The 16,950-nt window shown below is 28.1% G+C and overlaps 2 protein-coding genes across 2 annotated transcripts in view; one reads left to right on the top strand and one right to left on the bottom strand.

Moving 5' to 3' along the window:
- Positions 1–12,984, top strand: part of LOC123300053 (EF-hand domain-containing protein D2 homolog) — a 55,852-nt gene extending 42,868 nt beyond the window's left edge. The window contains exons 2-3 of the mRNA XM_044882523.1: positions 11,219–11,501; positions 11,734–12,984. Coding sequence (XP_044738458.1) covers positions 11,219–11,501; positions 11,734–11,865 — 415 coding nt within the window. The 3' untranslated portion in view covers positions 11,866–12,984. The remainder of the gene's footprint in view (positions 1–11,218; positions 11,502–11,733) is intronic.
- Positions 12,985–13,984: 1,000 nt separating this feature from the next.
- On the bottom strand, positions 13,985–16,734 carry LOC123301147 (oocyte zinc finger protein XlCOF6-like). The gene is made up of 3 exons (XM_044883880.1): positions 15,547–16,734; positions 14,135–15,342; positions 13,985–14,064 (listed from the first exon to the last, which is right to left on the bottom strand). The coding sequence occupies exons 1-2, from the start codon at positions 16,655–16,657 to the stop codon at positions 14,237–14,239; spliced, it is 2,217 nt and encodes a 738-aa protein (XP_044739815.1). The 5' UTR covers positions 16,658–16,734; the 3' UTR covers positions 13,985–14,064; positions 14,135–14,236.
- Between the last annotated feature and the right edge of the window lie 216 nt (positions 16,735–16,950).

Genomic DNA, 16,950 nt, shown 5'->3' with positions numbered 1-16,950 from the left:
TCTAATAAAGAGGTATTATTTATCGATCCTCAAAAGGCTTTCTAGAAAAATCAAACCCTGCCCGAATTCTATAACACAGCAGTTTGGCTCGCGAAAAAATGTAGAAAAAACTTCAGTGCAATATATGACGAAGTTATCTTTAAAATTGGAATAATATGATTTTAACATTGATCTGCGATTAACAGGTCCTAAAGAGAAAATAATTTGTTTTAGTAAATTTTTTTGGTTTATAAGAATGAGGTATTCAAGTACCTACCCCACTGAAGTATTAATAATACGTAGACCAGACATTGAAGCTTTTATACGGGTTAATACTATGACTTTCTGATCGACAGTAAACATTGTCCACGTTAAAATATTTGAATTGTTTAAACTGTCGTGTATTAGTAAATGTGGGTAAGTTTAAACAATTTATGAATCATATACAAATTGCATGCATGCAAAATTTATTACTAATAAATATTGTTTATTTAAGTTAGTAGTAGTAAATAAAATGCGAATGACTAATAATAATTCAATATAAAATACTTTTTAGGTTTGTATTTTACAGGAAAAAGGGTTGTTGGACTTACCTTGCGGTCGTTTAATAAATTATAGATACCCTTTTATTTTTTAAAGAAGGTGCTTTAATTGTACACGTGTTACATTAACGTTAATTACGTTTGAATAATTTCTTTCTTTACTGCATGTCAGACCAAAATTTTACAAACACAATAAATTCTTCTATTCAAGTTTGTCGAAGATAGATAATTTTTTTAAAATTTCATTAATTTACTTTATGGTAATTAGAGCCTCGAATTGACAAAGAAAATTCGAAAACATCTGGAAAGAATCGAGGGCAATTCAAACACCAAATCAACGAATATCAAACTGAACACACAAGCAAGCAAACAACATGCCAGATATGATCTTGCTTGACCTTCAGTTTCAGAAAATTTGAATTAGAGAAGCTAGAAAAACAGTTATCCCTATCAAAATTATGTTTTAATGTAATTAAAACCTTAGATTTATGAAAATCAAATGAAAACTCAAACAGCCATTAAAAAGGTGTTGTTGTTGATACGATATATCTACCAACTAATATCTAATCAGAATTTTGAATGATAGTTTATAGTAAATTTTTGCGTCATATGTTGGATTTTCAAACCACTAAAGATAATTCTCGCAAATAAAAATTAAGACTCATAATCAGTAATTATTCTAAAAATAATATCAATATTAAGTAATAACTGATAAATGGCCTGACCATATACCAAATATGGTCATGCTATAACATTTATCAGTTTCAGTTATTACTTAATATTGACAATATTTTTAGAATAATTACTGATTGTGAGTCTTAATTTTTATTGAAGAGGATTATCTTTAGTGGTTTGAAAATTCAACATATGATGCAAAACTTTACCTTAAATTATCATTCAAAATTCTGATTAGATATTAGTTGGTAAATATATCGTATCAACAACAACACTATTTTTTATAGATTTTACCTAACTGCTATCTTCAATTTTACTGCGGCCACTTGCTATGTGTTGTAGCACCTCTGCAATAAACGTACAATTCACATCAATCTTTACTTCTTAAGAAGAAAATTGATGGGTTGATTTTTTCACTCATCCCATAATGAGGAATATTTTTGTTATTTTAAAATATAATAAAAACCTTCCAATTAGTTTCTACTATGATAAATATTACGCCAGATATGTTTTCGAAGTCGTGTTGGTATAATTAAGCCATCACATCTCAAAAATTGTTTTTGGGTCTTTATGACCAAAAAGACTGGGTAGAGCGATGGAGCGAAGGTGGCTGGCTCAAATCCGACTCGAAAAGCTACTTATCAAAAACTTTCAGAACTCATAATTTAAATTTAATAAATTTCGAGAGAATCCTAAAAATTCTGAAATCCTTCAGTTAAGCAAAGCTGTAAAACTTTTTAACTTCCCAGAGGAAGTTAATGTAATGGGGCCGATTTTGAAAATCTCCAGTTTTACATATTTCCGCGATTTCAAGGCCGCAATATCCGAATCAAACCTTTTCAATGTGATGTTTGTGTGTACGTATGTGCGTATGTTTGTATGCGAACCAGTTATGACATTAACACGTGACTGGGCTTATTCAACGCGTATTTAAGAACTGAAAGAGTTTTCAGCAGAATTAGTTGAGCCGTTTTTAATGGTAATAAAAAAACTGAAAAAAATTGAATAAACATTATCTGAAAAGTGGATAAAACAACACATCATTTATCTATGGAGATAATGATCGTTCCAGCATAAGCTGCAAGTTTTTCCCCCTCTGGGAAGTTAGTCGTGTGGACTACAGGGGTCGCGCTCACACGACTTCAGTACCACACCGACTATGTACTGCCAATTTATTTTACATATTATTGATAATGCCCTTCTTCACACAATTCATATTTTAATATTATACAAATATTATTCATATTTTAATTTCAATTAAAATTTACATTATTTGGACTATCACCGTAATTAATCAATGATAATCAATATTTATATCTTTTAATGACTGTTTATAAAAATTTGTGTTCATTTGAGTGTATATGAGTCACATATTTTAAATGCTACTAAAATGACTACATGTGTTAGAAGAATAATAAAAAAAAAATCAAAATTTTATGTAAACATAAAATAAAAGAGATATACAATTACATATCAGTGTGAGTCATTTACAAATTTCAATTACATTTGTACTATAAAAAGCAAGCGCGGATCCATAAAGAGACAATTGGGGCGAATGTATGAAATTCAACCCTCTTAATTATGTATAATTAAGAGTTATTATTAACTCGGCGACCCTAATCACATAAGATTTTTAAAATTATGCTGTGCACAAAATATCGTTCAAATGCCCCACACAGTTTTTTTTTGTAGGATTACAAACTATTCACATTATTTCACTTAAATTCAAAGAAAATATTCCAATGCAAAGATTAATTTTAAAACAACAGACAAATTAGTGTCTATTTTTTTCATTACAGAAATTACGAATGGAATACTGTTAAAGTGGCGATTGACATCAGGGCTGGCCTTAGCCGTCTATTTCGAATTTCTACCATATTTTATTGAATTAATAGAAAACTGTATTATTTATTATCATTATTAATAATATTTTACCCATTCATTCTCTTAGCTTTCCTTTTAGAACGATAGAAATAGATATTCAAATTAAGTAGTTAAATTAAGTTGGTACACGCGGCACCCTAAAGAACCTGTCACCCTCGCGCCCCCCCCCCTCCGATCAACTCTCTCTTAAAGCCGACACTGGTTGACATTTTCAAGTTATTTTTTTCCTAGCGAAATTTCAAAAATAAAGAATAATTTACTTTCGATACATTGAATTATTTTTTTAATTCAAATTTTAAAAACTACCATTCTTATTGAAATACCCTATATAAAATTATGAATTTTCAAAAAAACTCAAAATGAAAAGTTCATGTTCCCTCCCCTTCTCGAAATTTAGTGAATGCGCTCTTTTAAACAGAGTTATATTATGATTTTATTGTCAACATATAAAAAACACACATATTTAATACATTTAATTTTTATTATTTACATACTGAATGTAGTAATTCTAGAACAAAGTACCTATTCAATGCACGCATTATATTTTTTATACAAATTTATTTTACGCATGCACATTTGTCATTTAATTTAATTTATTCACTAAAATTTATGAAATTACTATATTTTATATTAAAGATATAAATGCAAAAACAAACAATTATAATAATTGTTTTAAATGACCTGAGGCCGCACTAATCAAACTTAGTGAGAAATGAAAATCCCCCTTCGTTCCCCCATTAAAGCATTAATGACTCGAAAACATGACAGTCATTATTTGTCCAATTTATAATTCCCACATAAAAGTCTGTTTCGTTCAAATTTTTGTTTTTTAAATTTTTATATTCTACATTTTTAGAACTGAAATTTTATCTAACATTCTTCGCCTGCCCTGGCTCTCTGACTGGCGATGCTCTTGATACTAGCATACTACTCGAAATCAAACTAATGAGGTCAATTGACTTTAAAGTGATTGTAAACCTATGGTATTGTAACAAAGTATTGGTTTATTGCACGGTACATACATATAAACCTAATGCATGCTTTGTAGTCAAGTAATGAGTTATTTTTGGCTTTACAATACCACGCAACTACAAAAATATATAATATATTGTGTGAAAGTGATGCTTATAAATTTGATAATATAGATATCATCGCTCTTCAATACTCTAACTATAGTCGTCTCTGTTCATCAAATGATGGATCTTCGATGAAATCATAATTAAATTAAAATTTTGAATTTATATCATCGGCAACCTTATATTTTTGTGGTATTATTATAAACTACAAGATTGTCTAAATATTTTAGATAGTTTTTTTTATCACACTCTCTAGATTTTTTGATATAGAAATATCCAATTGAAAAGGATAACCTATATGATTCATCCTTTTACCTAGGAATATTTTGTGATTTTTGGATACTTTGTTAATCAAAAAATGTATTTATAAAGTTTTATTGAAATCCCTAGTATTATTCAATCCTTGCGTATCTACTTAAAAACTTTAAAACTTGAAATGATATCGATATAGCTTTTTGTCAAATATATTTGTAAAAATATCAAAAAATTTCATATTTATATAAAATATTTTTAACCTTAATATGACAAAAAGGCTTAATTATTCAAATTCTCCTTTTACTCAGAAAATTGGTAAAAGTGATATAAAAACATTTTGTATTTAAATACTTTGAACTATGATTACCGATAAAAATCTTGTTGTTGCTATAAATAATAAGATTAGAATTAAAATTGATATATTCCAACACATTATTCTACCGAAGTTATGTAACAGAAATAAGAATTGGATTTAAAAAGTAGAACATTAAAACGTATTAATAGCTTATATTGTACAAATTATACTTATTTTCTAAATCTGTATATGTATACCTCATATAGCGATTTATTAAAAACTATGTCAGCAGATTACTCCCCCACGTTGCATTGTGTTTAAATTAAAGATTTAAATTAGTACAAATCAGTTTAAAGTCACCTTGTATGGGGTGTTTTTATTCTAATTTTACTGAGAAACATTTAAAGCAAACTAAAAATTCTAGTGCGAAGGTTACGTAACCTTCATATACAAGTAAATTATTACGCAACGCTTCCACTTGCCAAATATATTTCAGATGGAAAACAAAAGCAAATATATTTTTTCAATAAATTGGTTCGAACGGGAAATGTAGGTACTCGGGACTTATTGATGTGAAGATTTTTTTTTACTTCACAGAGGAAGTTAATGTAATTGGGACGATTTTGAAATTCTCCAGTTTTACATATTTCCGCTGTTTCAAGGGCCGCAATATCCGAATCAAACATTTTCAATGTGATGTCTGTGTGTGTGTGTGCGTATGAGCGTATGTTCGTATGTTTATTCGGAAACTTTCGCCTCGAACGAACCAGTTATAGCATTAACACGTGACTGGGCTTATTCGATGTGTAATCGCGTATTTAAGAACTGAAATAGTTTTCAGCAGAATTAGTTGAGCCGCATTTTAATGGTAATAAAAAAAAACTGAATAAACAGAATCTGAAAAGTGGATAAAACACATCATTTATCTAGGGAGATAATGATCGTTCCAGCATAAGCTGCTGTACATGTTCGAAGAATAATCTATGAAGGCTAAAAATACCTTTTTTTTAAATGTTTTTTTTTAAATGCCTTCTCTGGGAAGTTAGTCGTGTGAACTACAGGGGTCGCACTCACACGACTTCAGTATCACACCGAATATATACTGTCAATTTATTTAAATTTCAGCCTCTTAACGGTATAAAAGTGAAGATTTTTTAGCAAGGGCAATATTCATATAGGTTTATATAAAAAAGGGAAAGAAAAAATGGTTTTCAAATGACACAATCTAGTATATTTAAGTGCTTAAGTCAAGGAACTTGTTGACAAACAATTGTTACTCATTTGATTTAATACTAAAAATTTATGATTCATTTAATAAAATTCCATCGTATTTGTTGTAAAATCAATTTTAATAAATATATATTTTTAAATGTATTGTAGATTATTAATTATTATCAGTGATGAGGTAGTAATACTAATGTCTTTATTATTTATGTTTTAAATAATTTCAATAAATGAGTGGAGGGTTCATTAACTGAACAAGTAAACAATTTTCTATTAGTTCAGTCGCTATAGACGACAACAGTCGTAAGAGTAGTTAAAAATAAATAAGTTTGTTATCTGATATCTGGTATATATTATAATCTTGAAAGTTTGGATGGATGGATGTTTGTTAGTTGTTACTCTTTTACGCAAAAACTACTGAACGGAAAACTACGTGGATGAAATTTGGCACAGAGGTAGATAATAGTCTGGAATAGTACATAGGCTAAATTATCCCGATAAAAGGTATGGTTCCCGTGGGATAGATTTTAGGAAAAAAAAAAAAAAAAAAAAACCTTATGTTCATATTGCCGAAAGTCATAGAAATTAGTAGTATCTGACCGGAGCTTCGGCTTCGGCCTGAATTTCGGTCGAAGCCGAAGGTTGCAAACGTCGGAATTGGAATTTCGAGGTACTTTTATAATCATCTTTAGATTGATTTCTAGATCAACTTCTAGAGATCATAATCTCTAGATCAACTTTAATATTAAAGTTTTAAAATCATGTTTTTAAAATTCCGTCTTCGGCTTCGGTAGGTTGTGGCGATAGCCGATTAATAAGCTTCGGCCAAAAATTGGCTATCGCCACAACTAATTTCTAGTCAGACACTAGAAATTAGCCACAGTGAATGAACTATACATGATATATTGTAAATGTATATGATATATTGTAAACAAAGTGTATATTAGTTTGATAATGATGAGTGAGTGATTCGTAAACGCAGACATCCTGTATTTACATCGGATTTACACAAATGAATGATTCAGATTATTATCATTGGTAAATGCTTATCATTGTTATCACCATCTATGATTCAATTTAATTTTATCATATACGTATAACTCTGTGGCTATGATTGCGTGAACTTTATTCTTCTGATCTATTTTTATGATTATCACTTTTTCTTCTGTCATTTGCTGATTGATAAGGAATTTAGGGAGTCCTTGATGTGTCCTTATTTTGCGCCGTTTAAGTTTTGTAGGGTTTGTAACTTTGTACACTTTAATAAAAATAATTGCTATTCCTATAAAATTAAGATGTACCAGTTCTCCGAAATTAAATGCATTTTTTATGTTCAGTAAAAGGAATCCGTAAGAAACCTTAAATTGAACGAACATTAATTGTAATTACACGACTATAGAACACTTAATTAAAATTTCATTGTATTGTTTATATTTACAATTATTCAAAATGCATTTATTATTTTTCTTTTGTAATTCCGTTATTAATTTATTGTTTTTGACCTTCATTGTCTTCGATATTATTAGAATGTATTTTTTGTCTAGTTAGTAGTTATACCATTTACTTCTAAATGGAAACATTTTTTATGTCATTGTAATAATAATTAATAGTTATAAAAACTATTTAAGATACAAATAAAACCGACTTGAAAAATAATTGAGCAAAAAGCAATTTTATAACAAAATTTTGATATAATTATAAAAACAAAAATATTTTTACTGCAAGAAAGGAAATACTTCTTTGTGGAAGATTTAATTCCACTTTGAATTGAAAACAAACTTTTAAACTTTTAATTAGGAGTGTTCTTAACTATGTTTCAAGTGCTAGTTTAGGATTCCGTACCCGGAACAACAACAAAATAGGCGATGATCCTTACAATCGGTTCAGTTTGGAAAAGGCTTTATGGAAAATAGTAATTTAATGGAGAGTGTTCTTACTTACGTTTCAAGTTCGAGTTTATCGTTCCGTACCCAAAAAATTTCTCGGAGGTTTTTTTAATTTTGTAAATTTCAATTAATTAAAGAGAGCTTTACTTTGTGGAATTCCATAATTAAGGATTTGAAGAAAAAACTTCCAATTTTCTTTGCTTAGTCTACTTGTATTTTATTTTTATATTTTAATAATTTTAACATGACATGTTTCGTCTAATATAGACATTTCCAAACTGTAAAGTATTTTTCAGGAATGTGTTACCAACACATTTTGTAAATTTCACTTTCAGATTTTTTCCTAAGTAACAATAAAATTTTGAAATTCAAAAATGATCTTCAAGCCGCAAAATGATAAAATAGTAAAAAATTAAGGATATCTAGAAAAATAGATTTTTTTGTGTAAAAAAATTTGGACAGTGTTTGAAATGTACTAATTTCTAATTTCTTGTAATCGGTTAAAAATAAAACGCATTAATATTTTCAATGTTAACTTTTTAATTTAAATAATTTCAATACAATTTCCTTTTTAAATAGAACCATAAAATCATAATTAAAAACATTTAATATTTATTAAATAAAAGTTTTGTTTGAATAAAGGTCCTATTACGAAAATCCGGTTAATTATGTTTATAATTTAATTGTTTAAATTATGTAATTATTAATGAATTTCAATCAATATAGACAGCAATTCTAATTGAAAATGTATAGTTTGTTTCAAAAAAAAGCTAGAAGTTAAAAGTTATTGGACTGTTTTTTTGGATTTTATCTGAAAAGTGTATGTTGGTTGTTATTATCAACATTCAGCGTATACCTAAATCAAGTAAAAGAATTATTGTATTTAAAAAATTTCGACATTAAAATTCGGGCCTACCAGAAATTTGTTGAGAACATTTGAGCGATGTTTAGTGTACAACAAATGTTCAATATCTAAGCTACAAAATAAGGAACAATTTTCTTCAATACGTTGCGTTGAATAGTTTTTTTTTTAATTCAAATTTGTAAAAAGTATCACTCTTATTGGAAGACCATAGAGAACATGCTAAGCAAACCGTTTAAAAAAGAAATTCACGTGCATAATATTAAATAAAAAATTATTTAATAAATGGTTTATTATGTAATAATATTAATAAAATTTAAAAGAAATTAACTTTTTATGAATAGTAGGTTCCGTTGGTATATTGAATGGGTACGTGCGCTGGTTAAAAACATCATTTCCTTTTGAAACAATTTAATGATGTAAATATTAAAAGTATAAAAAAAAACTAACCAGATGTTAATTTTAAATTGAAAAGAATAAACAAATCTATGTGTGGAATCTTATTTAATTAAAATACATACTTATTACGTATTATATATAATTAACACAGGCGAAAAAAATGGTCTGGTAAATAATGAAAGTAAAAAATTTTCAGGAGTTTTTAGCATTTATATAAATTTTATCCAAGATAATAAAAATCTCTAGGATATTTCGAAATAAATTTCGACGGGAGCTCGATATATTTTCACTTCAAAAAATCATGTGAACACTTCATGATTTCCTTTTCCACAAACAAAATAGTATCAAAAATTAAGTTGCAAATATCTCTATAAATGTTAGACTTGGAGAAGGATGATAAAATGATGAACTATTTTAATTATTGAAGGCTCACCTTGTTAATTCTCCGTAGATTTTATTCTCTTTACCATTGTATAGTCCGAAAACCAAATGCCGGTCACTCATGTGCATGTCTATATCACGTTTATATGCATAATAAATAATACAGAGGTAATATCGTTTTTGAATCACGTGTAATGTGGTTTCTCTTAACCATTTTTATTAACTTTCTGGTAGAAAATTATTGTTTTCATCCTGAAAAAATGAAATCGATATTTTATGATATTGGACTATCCATAAAATACGTAATGGAAATTTCATCCTTCGTTCACTTTCCTACCTCTTTTCCCCCTTGGTACGCAGCGTCACTTTTTCTGCAACTCTTCTAAAAATAAAATGTTGCAATTTCGAGTCCCCTACTAGGGTTGTCAATTTTGAAAAAAGTCATACCGGGACATTTTAAATGATAAGAAGTAATATTATTTGAATTTGTTCTTAAAATTATACTTGTCGTTAGGAAATGAGGAAATAAATCAGAAAAGTTAAGTTTGCGTGACAAATACCGTTGGAACCCTATCCTTCCCTCTTTAAGTAATCATAAATCTACAAAAAAACGAACATGCGAAACGAAGATAAAAATGAACATGAAATTGGCAATGAAATTCAAATATGAAGTTTCCTTCTACCCCCTTTTCTTCCTTACGTAAATTATACCTTATTTCAGTACAAGCTTATATGCTATCATGCAATAATTTTCTGTATCAAAAATATATTGATCTAGTCCCCCAAAAGCTATATCCACCACCACTAGTTAAAACTTAATATTGAAGGTGTAAAATAAATAACACGTATTTTATACAAAGTAGGTAGGTATTTGTAAACTTGAAAATCATAATCCGTACTCATGTACTGTATCATATTTCTTCCATACAGTAAACTTCCTGAAAGCACTTATGAATATTATTTACCTATCTGCCAAGGGTTATTCATATATCATCTTTCATAAATTTATAAAAAAAAATTGTATTGTGAACAATATACAAATCTTTTGTAATACCGGAAGAATGAAGTTTCTAGTATTTGCTGAAATCTTATTCATGTAATTTCTTCCCACTTGTCTCCACGTTATAATTTGAGAAAAGTTCACATTTTACAATGCCTTCCTGGCTGGTGGACTCTAATGGGCTCTATAAATACAGCCACGGATTTAGGGGGAGGAATAAATTGGGTTATAAAGCAGGAGGCAAATACTTGTCCTGGAAATCATAATATAATGTGTTTCAAAAAAAAATTAGATTTAGGAATGTATCCCATGTTGGATTCAAGGATCAGCAGATAAATGGAGGCGATCTACAATCCATTTATTTAGCATTTTTATATAGGTATTCAATACTTAATTCGGTGCTCGACGTTGTGATGTTCGCCATCGTGTGGCCATACCTTATCAGTTGAATCCGTGGCGATTTTTAGAAAACCCTGCAGATCAAAGTCTAATTCAAGGTATCTAAAACATATCCTCGTTTAAACCCAACAATTTTTCCGTATTATAGTTATTCAATTAGAGTTTTCCAATTATTTCCTATCGTACTAATAATATCGATTCGATAGAAAAACTCGAATGTCTAGGGATATAGAAATTTTCGTCTAGTATTCAATAGCTTCCGAGAATCGTATTTTTTGAAAGTTTCGTAATAAAAGTTTTGTCATTTACAGCATTTTGTAATAAAATACAAATCTAATCGAAAATTTCATTTTGTTTACAGATTTGACGAAGGCCATGATGGCTATTTAGATTTAACAGAACTAAAACGTATGATGGAAAAATTGGGAGCACCACAAACACATATTGGATTGAAGGCGATGATTGCTGAAGTTGATGAAGATAAAGATCAAAAAATTTCATTTCGTGAATTCTTATTAATATATCGAAAAGCACGGGCTGGTGATTTAGAATTAGACTCCGGTTTAGATCAGCTAGCAAAATTAACAGAGATTGATGTAAATGAAGTTGGTGTAAATGGAGCAAAATCATTTTTCGAAGCAAAGGTAAGCAGTTTTAATTTTTTCAAAGATTCTTACGCAAAAGGGATCGATCTGGAAAAGCCAAAGAGTTTGAGATTCACAAAATCTTTCAAATGTGATGTGTTCTCACTTCCAGTAGGAAACGGAAAGCTAATAACAATAAAATATTTTTTCCGATCGATCTTTTTCTACTAATATTCAATAACAATTAATTTTCTCAAGCATATTTCATTTGATTTTCTCTTTGTATTTGTAGATTAAGGAATTGTCTGTAAAAAGTAAGTTTGAAGAGGAAATACGCATGGAACAAGAAGAACGAAAGCGTGAAGAAGAAGAAAAAGCTATGAAGCGAGCAGACTTTTTGAAAAAAATCGCAGTTTTTAAATAAAATTTTTTATCGATATTGAAATTCAGCTGATTTTCAGTTTAAATATTTTTATCAATTGCTTATTTGTTTTTATAAAATGAATATAGGCAAATGCTATTACATTGTTGATATGAAAAAAGTATAAAGAAAACTTAGAATTAATTTTTTTAGCGAGTTTTGGTAGCAATACTTAATCAGGTTATACAAAAAATTTTAGTATGTCGACTATCGGTAAAAAATTTTTATGAATATAATTTAAATACGAAGGTGAAATAAATTCGGATAATTTTAGCAATCTAGATATATAAATATGTAAAAATTGAAATGATATAATCGGTTTTGTGGATTGCTTTCTAAAAACATTAGAATAGCTATGATCATACAATTGAACCAAAATAATTTAAAACTTGCAAAAAAATACGGCCTATATAATAACCGATATTCCGTTTGTATATTTATATTGCTTGATTCACGAAAGGGTCGGTGAACTTCGACCTAGAGGTCTAGAGCTCAGAAATATTTTCAAAGTTTGGTAACGTCTAATCTAGGTTTTAATTTTGAAATATTTGACTTAATGTGTGTGAACCATTAGAAATAAAATGAAATGATTGAAAAAAATCGAAGTATCAAAGAATTCAGAAGAAAAGATATGACTCCACTATTTTTAGTTGTTATAACCTGAATAATACCAAAATTTGCCTAATATTTATTATATTTGTGTTGATGTTATTGTTTCATCATCTTGATCGAAAATTCAATTAGTTTTAAATTATCTAACATTGATACGTAATCATTAGTCTAAATTCTAGATTATTCTACATTATCTTGACGTAACACAGACTGTCTATATTGGGGAGAACTCAAGTATTCATTGTTAATAATTAAATTGTAAATAAAATTTGGAAAAACTCGCTTGTTTAGCAAATAATTTGCACATTGACGCTCGTCAAATATTAATCAATTAGAAAAACGATACCATAGCTCATTGGCTCTTACTGGCTATTTCATTTTAGTTAATTCTTACTAGTTTTTTCGCGATAAAACTCTGATAAAAAGCCTAAATTAAAGAATAATAATATACAAAAACAAAAATAATTTCATTTGACGTAAATAAGCCTGACTGTTTTCATTTAAGTGCAATTATCTAAATTTATTAATCCATTCGGTAGATGAATAATTGTAAATTATATTCAAAAAGATGATGAAACTGAATAAATTTAATTTATGTAGTGTTTAAAATTATTTTAAGTATGTCTTTGTTTCCTTCAGGGTTCGATTTATCATATCAATAAATAATTATATTATACCTAATATCTTAAACATGAGATCTTGCAAAAAGTAGATTGGGACATTTTAATACAAAAAATGAAATGGCAGAATACAGTCTGCTCTTTGGAATACAGAAAATAGAAATATTTATTAATGCAGGAGGCGAAAATTATGCAGTTTGTTGGTGTTACATAACGCAGGAGAGCTACGAAATAGCTCTTGTTATTAACTGATACAATGGGAAAGCATTTATATTAGAACGTTATTCTTTCCTAATTAATCTAATATAAATTTTTGTCGATTTTTAACAGTTATAAGCTTGAGGTATTTCGTATTCCACCCGGATTATATAAAACTCACGACGGTCTAAATTTTGTAACTATTTTCAGTATTTACTCAAAAGGGCAAATTGTATTCTGCCATTCCATTTTTTCTATTGATAAATTGCAAAATTATCAAGTTATTGAAAAATAAATTAAAATATTCCTTCTTTCTAATATTATTTATTATTTTTATGTACATAATACTTCTAAATTAGCAAAATTACATTAATGACATTATAATTTTTTAAATAAGACCTAAATTAACTATAAAAAAGACCGTTAATTAAACGATATTGTAAAATCACTCGAACCCATAATTATTTTAAAATTTATAATATTTCGAACCTTGTATCCATTTTAGTATTATTTTTCAATTTTCTAGGATAAAATAATAATTATAAATATAATTTTTAAAATATTTTTATTGATTTTTGAAGATATTTTTTTAAATTTACATAATCTGTACATTGTTGTATGATTATCACCTTAAGTTTTTATGTATATATATTCAAATATTTTTATTAATAAAACTAGTCAATCTTACGTATTACAATTGTTTTCATTTAATATTATTGGATGTAAAGCTCTGTTTTTTGCATTGAATACCATCCTTCGGTATTACGTGTTTCTCCGTCAGCTGTTTGAATATTGTATTTTTGTCTTTGTTAATCTACTCTGTGGATCCAAAATATATATACTTGGTATACGCTGGGCTCATCTATTTAAAATATATGATCTAAGGTTGCAACTTCCAGTTATCAATAGTCTTTTAACAACAATGATTCATACATTACATAAAATCAATTTTGAGTACATTTATGTCGTTTTAAACCAGCTGGCTGTGAAAACTTTTTATCACAAACTTCACATGAAAATGGTTTTTCTCCTGTATGCACCCGTGTATGTTGAATTAAATCAAAATTTCGTGGAAATCTTTTATCACAATACTCACATTTAATACGTAATTCTTTAGTATGCATACTTTTACGTACATTAATATCTTTCTGTGGTTTGTTGTGTGTAGTTTTATGCTGTTTTAAACCACTTAATTGTGAAAATTTTTTGTCACAAAGATCACACGCAAACGGTTTTTCCCCTGTATGAACTCGTCTATGTTGAATTAAATTATATTTGTTATTACATCGTTTTTCACAAAAATCGCATGCAAATGATATTTCTTCAGTATGTAAACGTTTATGTTTTATTAAATATTTATTTAATAAAAACCGTTTGTTACAAATATCACATGAAAATGGTTTTTCACCTTCCTCCGAATGTTTTTGTTGGCTAATTGTACTGAAATTGCTATCACCGGTTAAAGTTTTAGTGTCTCTTGTATGAGTTCGTAAATGACTTTTTAAATAACTCTCAAGACCAAATGCTCTATTGCATACTTCACACGTAAATGGTTTTTCTTCATGAATTTGTTTATGTTCGATTAAAATTGTATATTGAGTAAACGTTTTATAGCAAATATCACAAACAAATTCCTTTAGATCAGCATGCTCTTTTCGATGCACAACTAAATAAGTGCGTTGAGTAAATAATTTACCACAAATATCGCATGAAAACGATTCTCCCGTCGTATGAATTCGTTTATGTTTAACAAAACTGCTTTTATGAGTAAATTTTTTACCACATACTTCACATGAAAATGGTTTTTCTCCTGTATGAATAACACTATGTTTTGATAAATAGGCTTTGTTAGTAAATCTTTTATTACAAACAATACACGGGAAAATTTTTTCCCTATCGCTGGTAATGGTTTTACTATCAAAAGTTTTAGTGTTTCTTGTATGAATTCGCAAATGTTTATTTAAATTACTTGTAAGACTAAAAGCTTTACCGCAAACTTCACATGTAAATGGTTTTTCTCCGGTATGAATTCTTTTATGTTGGACTAAAACTGTATAACGAGTGAATGTTTTACAGCAAATATCACATAAAAATTTCTTTATTGCATCATGTTGCTTTTGATGCTGAACTAAATAGCTGCGTTGAGTAAACGATTTACCACAAACATCACATGAAAACGATTTTTCCATCGTATGAATTCGTTTATGTCTAATAAAATTACTTTTATGAGCAAATTTTTTGTTACAAATATTACATGTAAAAAATTTAACTCCAGTATGCGTAAGTTTATGTACAGTTAAACTACTTCGATAAACAAATGTCTTATCACAAAAATCACATGAAAAAAGTTCTTCCCCGGTATGTATTCGTTGATGATCTTCTAAATAGTTTCGTCGAGTAAATGATTTACCACAAACATCACATGGAAAAGGTTTTCTCCCGGTATGTATTTGTTTATGTTTAAGTAAATAACCTTTAGATTTAAATGATTTATCACACACGTCACACACAAACATTTTTCCTCCTTCGAAATGCGTTTGTTTATGTTTAATTAAAGAATCTTTAAGAGAAAATATCTCACCACATACGTCACATGGAGACGATTTTATGACGTCATGTTTGCGTTTATGTTCAATTAAATTTGAATTTGTAGTAAATTTTTTATCGCATTCATCACACGATAATTCTCCGGTATGTATTCTTCTATGTCTAATTAATGTGCTTTTAAGTGTAAATGTCTTATTACAAACATTGCATGAAAATCTCCTGTTTCCTGGTTTATGTTGAAATAAAGTCGAACGATGGGTAGAATGTTTTCGTTTATGTCCTAATAAATCTTTACGTCGGTTAAATTTTTTATCACAAATGTCACATGAAAATTTACTTCTAGAAAGTATTGGTTTTTCATTTTTGGAATCGACGATTAATGGAAAACTTTGAGCGAATATTTTCTCCCCAACATCACATGAATATTTCTCTACTATTTCTTCAAGTTCTCCTTTTTGTTTTGTTACATCACTAGGTAATATTACTTCTTCAATTTCTTGTTTATGATTTACAGAACTAGTGGGTAATGCATAACTTTGGTTAGTAAATATTTTATCCTCAACATCACTTGAATATTTTTCTTCTAATAATTCATCAAGTTTTTCTTCTAATAGTACTTCTTCAATTTCTTGTTTATAATTAACGGAACTCGTGGGTAATGTGTAACTTTGGCTAGTAAATATTTTATCCTCAACATCACTTGAATATTTTTCTTCTTCATCGAGTTCGTTCTTAATTATTATTTCTGCATGTAATTGTTCAACTTCAATATTTTCATCTTTAATTAATACGTGATCATTTAGATTACAAAAAGACATGATGAAGATATTTCACTTTGTTCAAGTTACACTAGAAGTAGATCGTAAACTAAAGTTAGGTGATTATTACAGGCACGTTGTTTTCAAAAATTTTATAAAGCAGAAACAGAAAGTGGGTTCCAAAAATGATTAGTTTGCATGTCAACAAAAACAATTTTTGTATCAAATTTGTCAAATGTCAAATACAAGCAATGATATTTTGGTATAATAGAAAACTGTAATATTGAATAGTTCCCATATATGCCAGTAGATGTAGTTAAAAGTTATAAACTTATAAAGAATACAAATGCATA

The sequence above is a fragment of the Chrysoperla carnea genome, chromosome 5 (genome assembly GCF_905475395.1).
Source record: "Chrysoperla carnea chromosome 5, inChrCarn1.1, whole genome shotgun sequence".
In the NCBI taxonomy this organism is placed as follows: Eukaryota; Metazoa; Arthropoda; class Insecta; order Neuroptera; family Chrysopidae; genus Chrysoperla; species Chrysoperla carnea.
The sequence above is the reverse complement of the archived record's forward strand: the minus strand, read 5'-3'. Positions and strand labels throughout refer to the sequence as shown.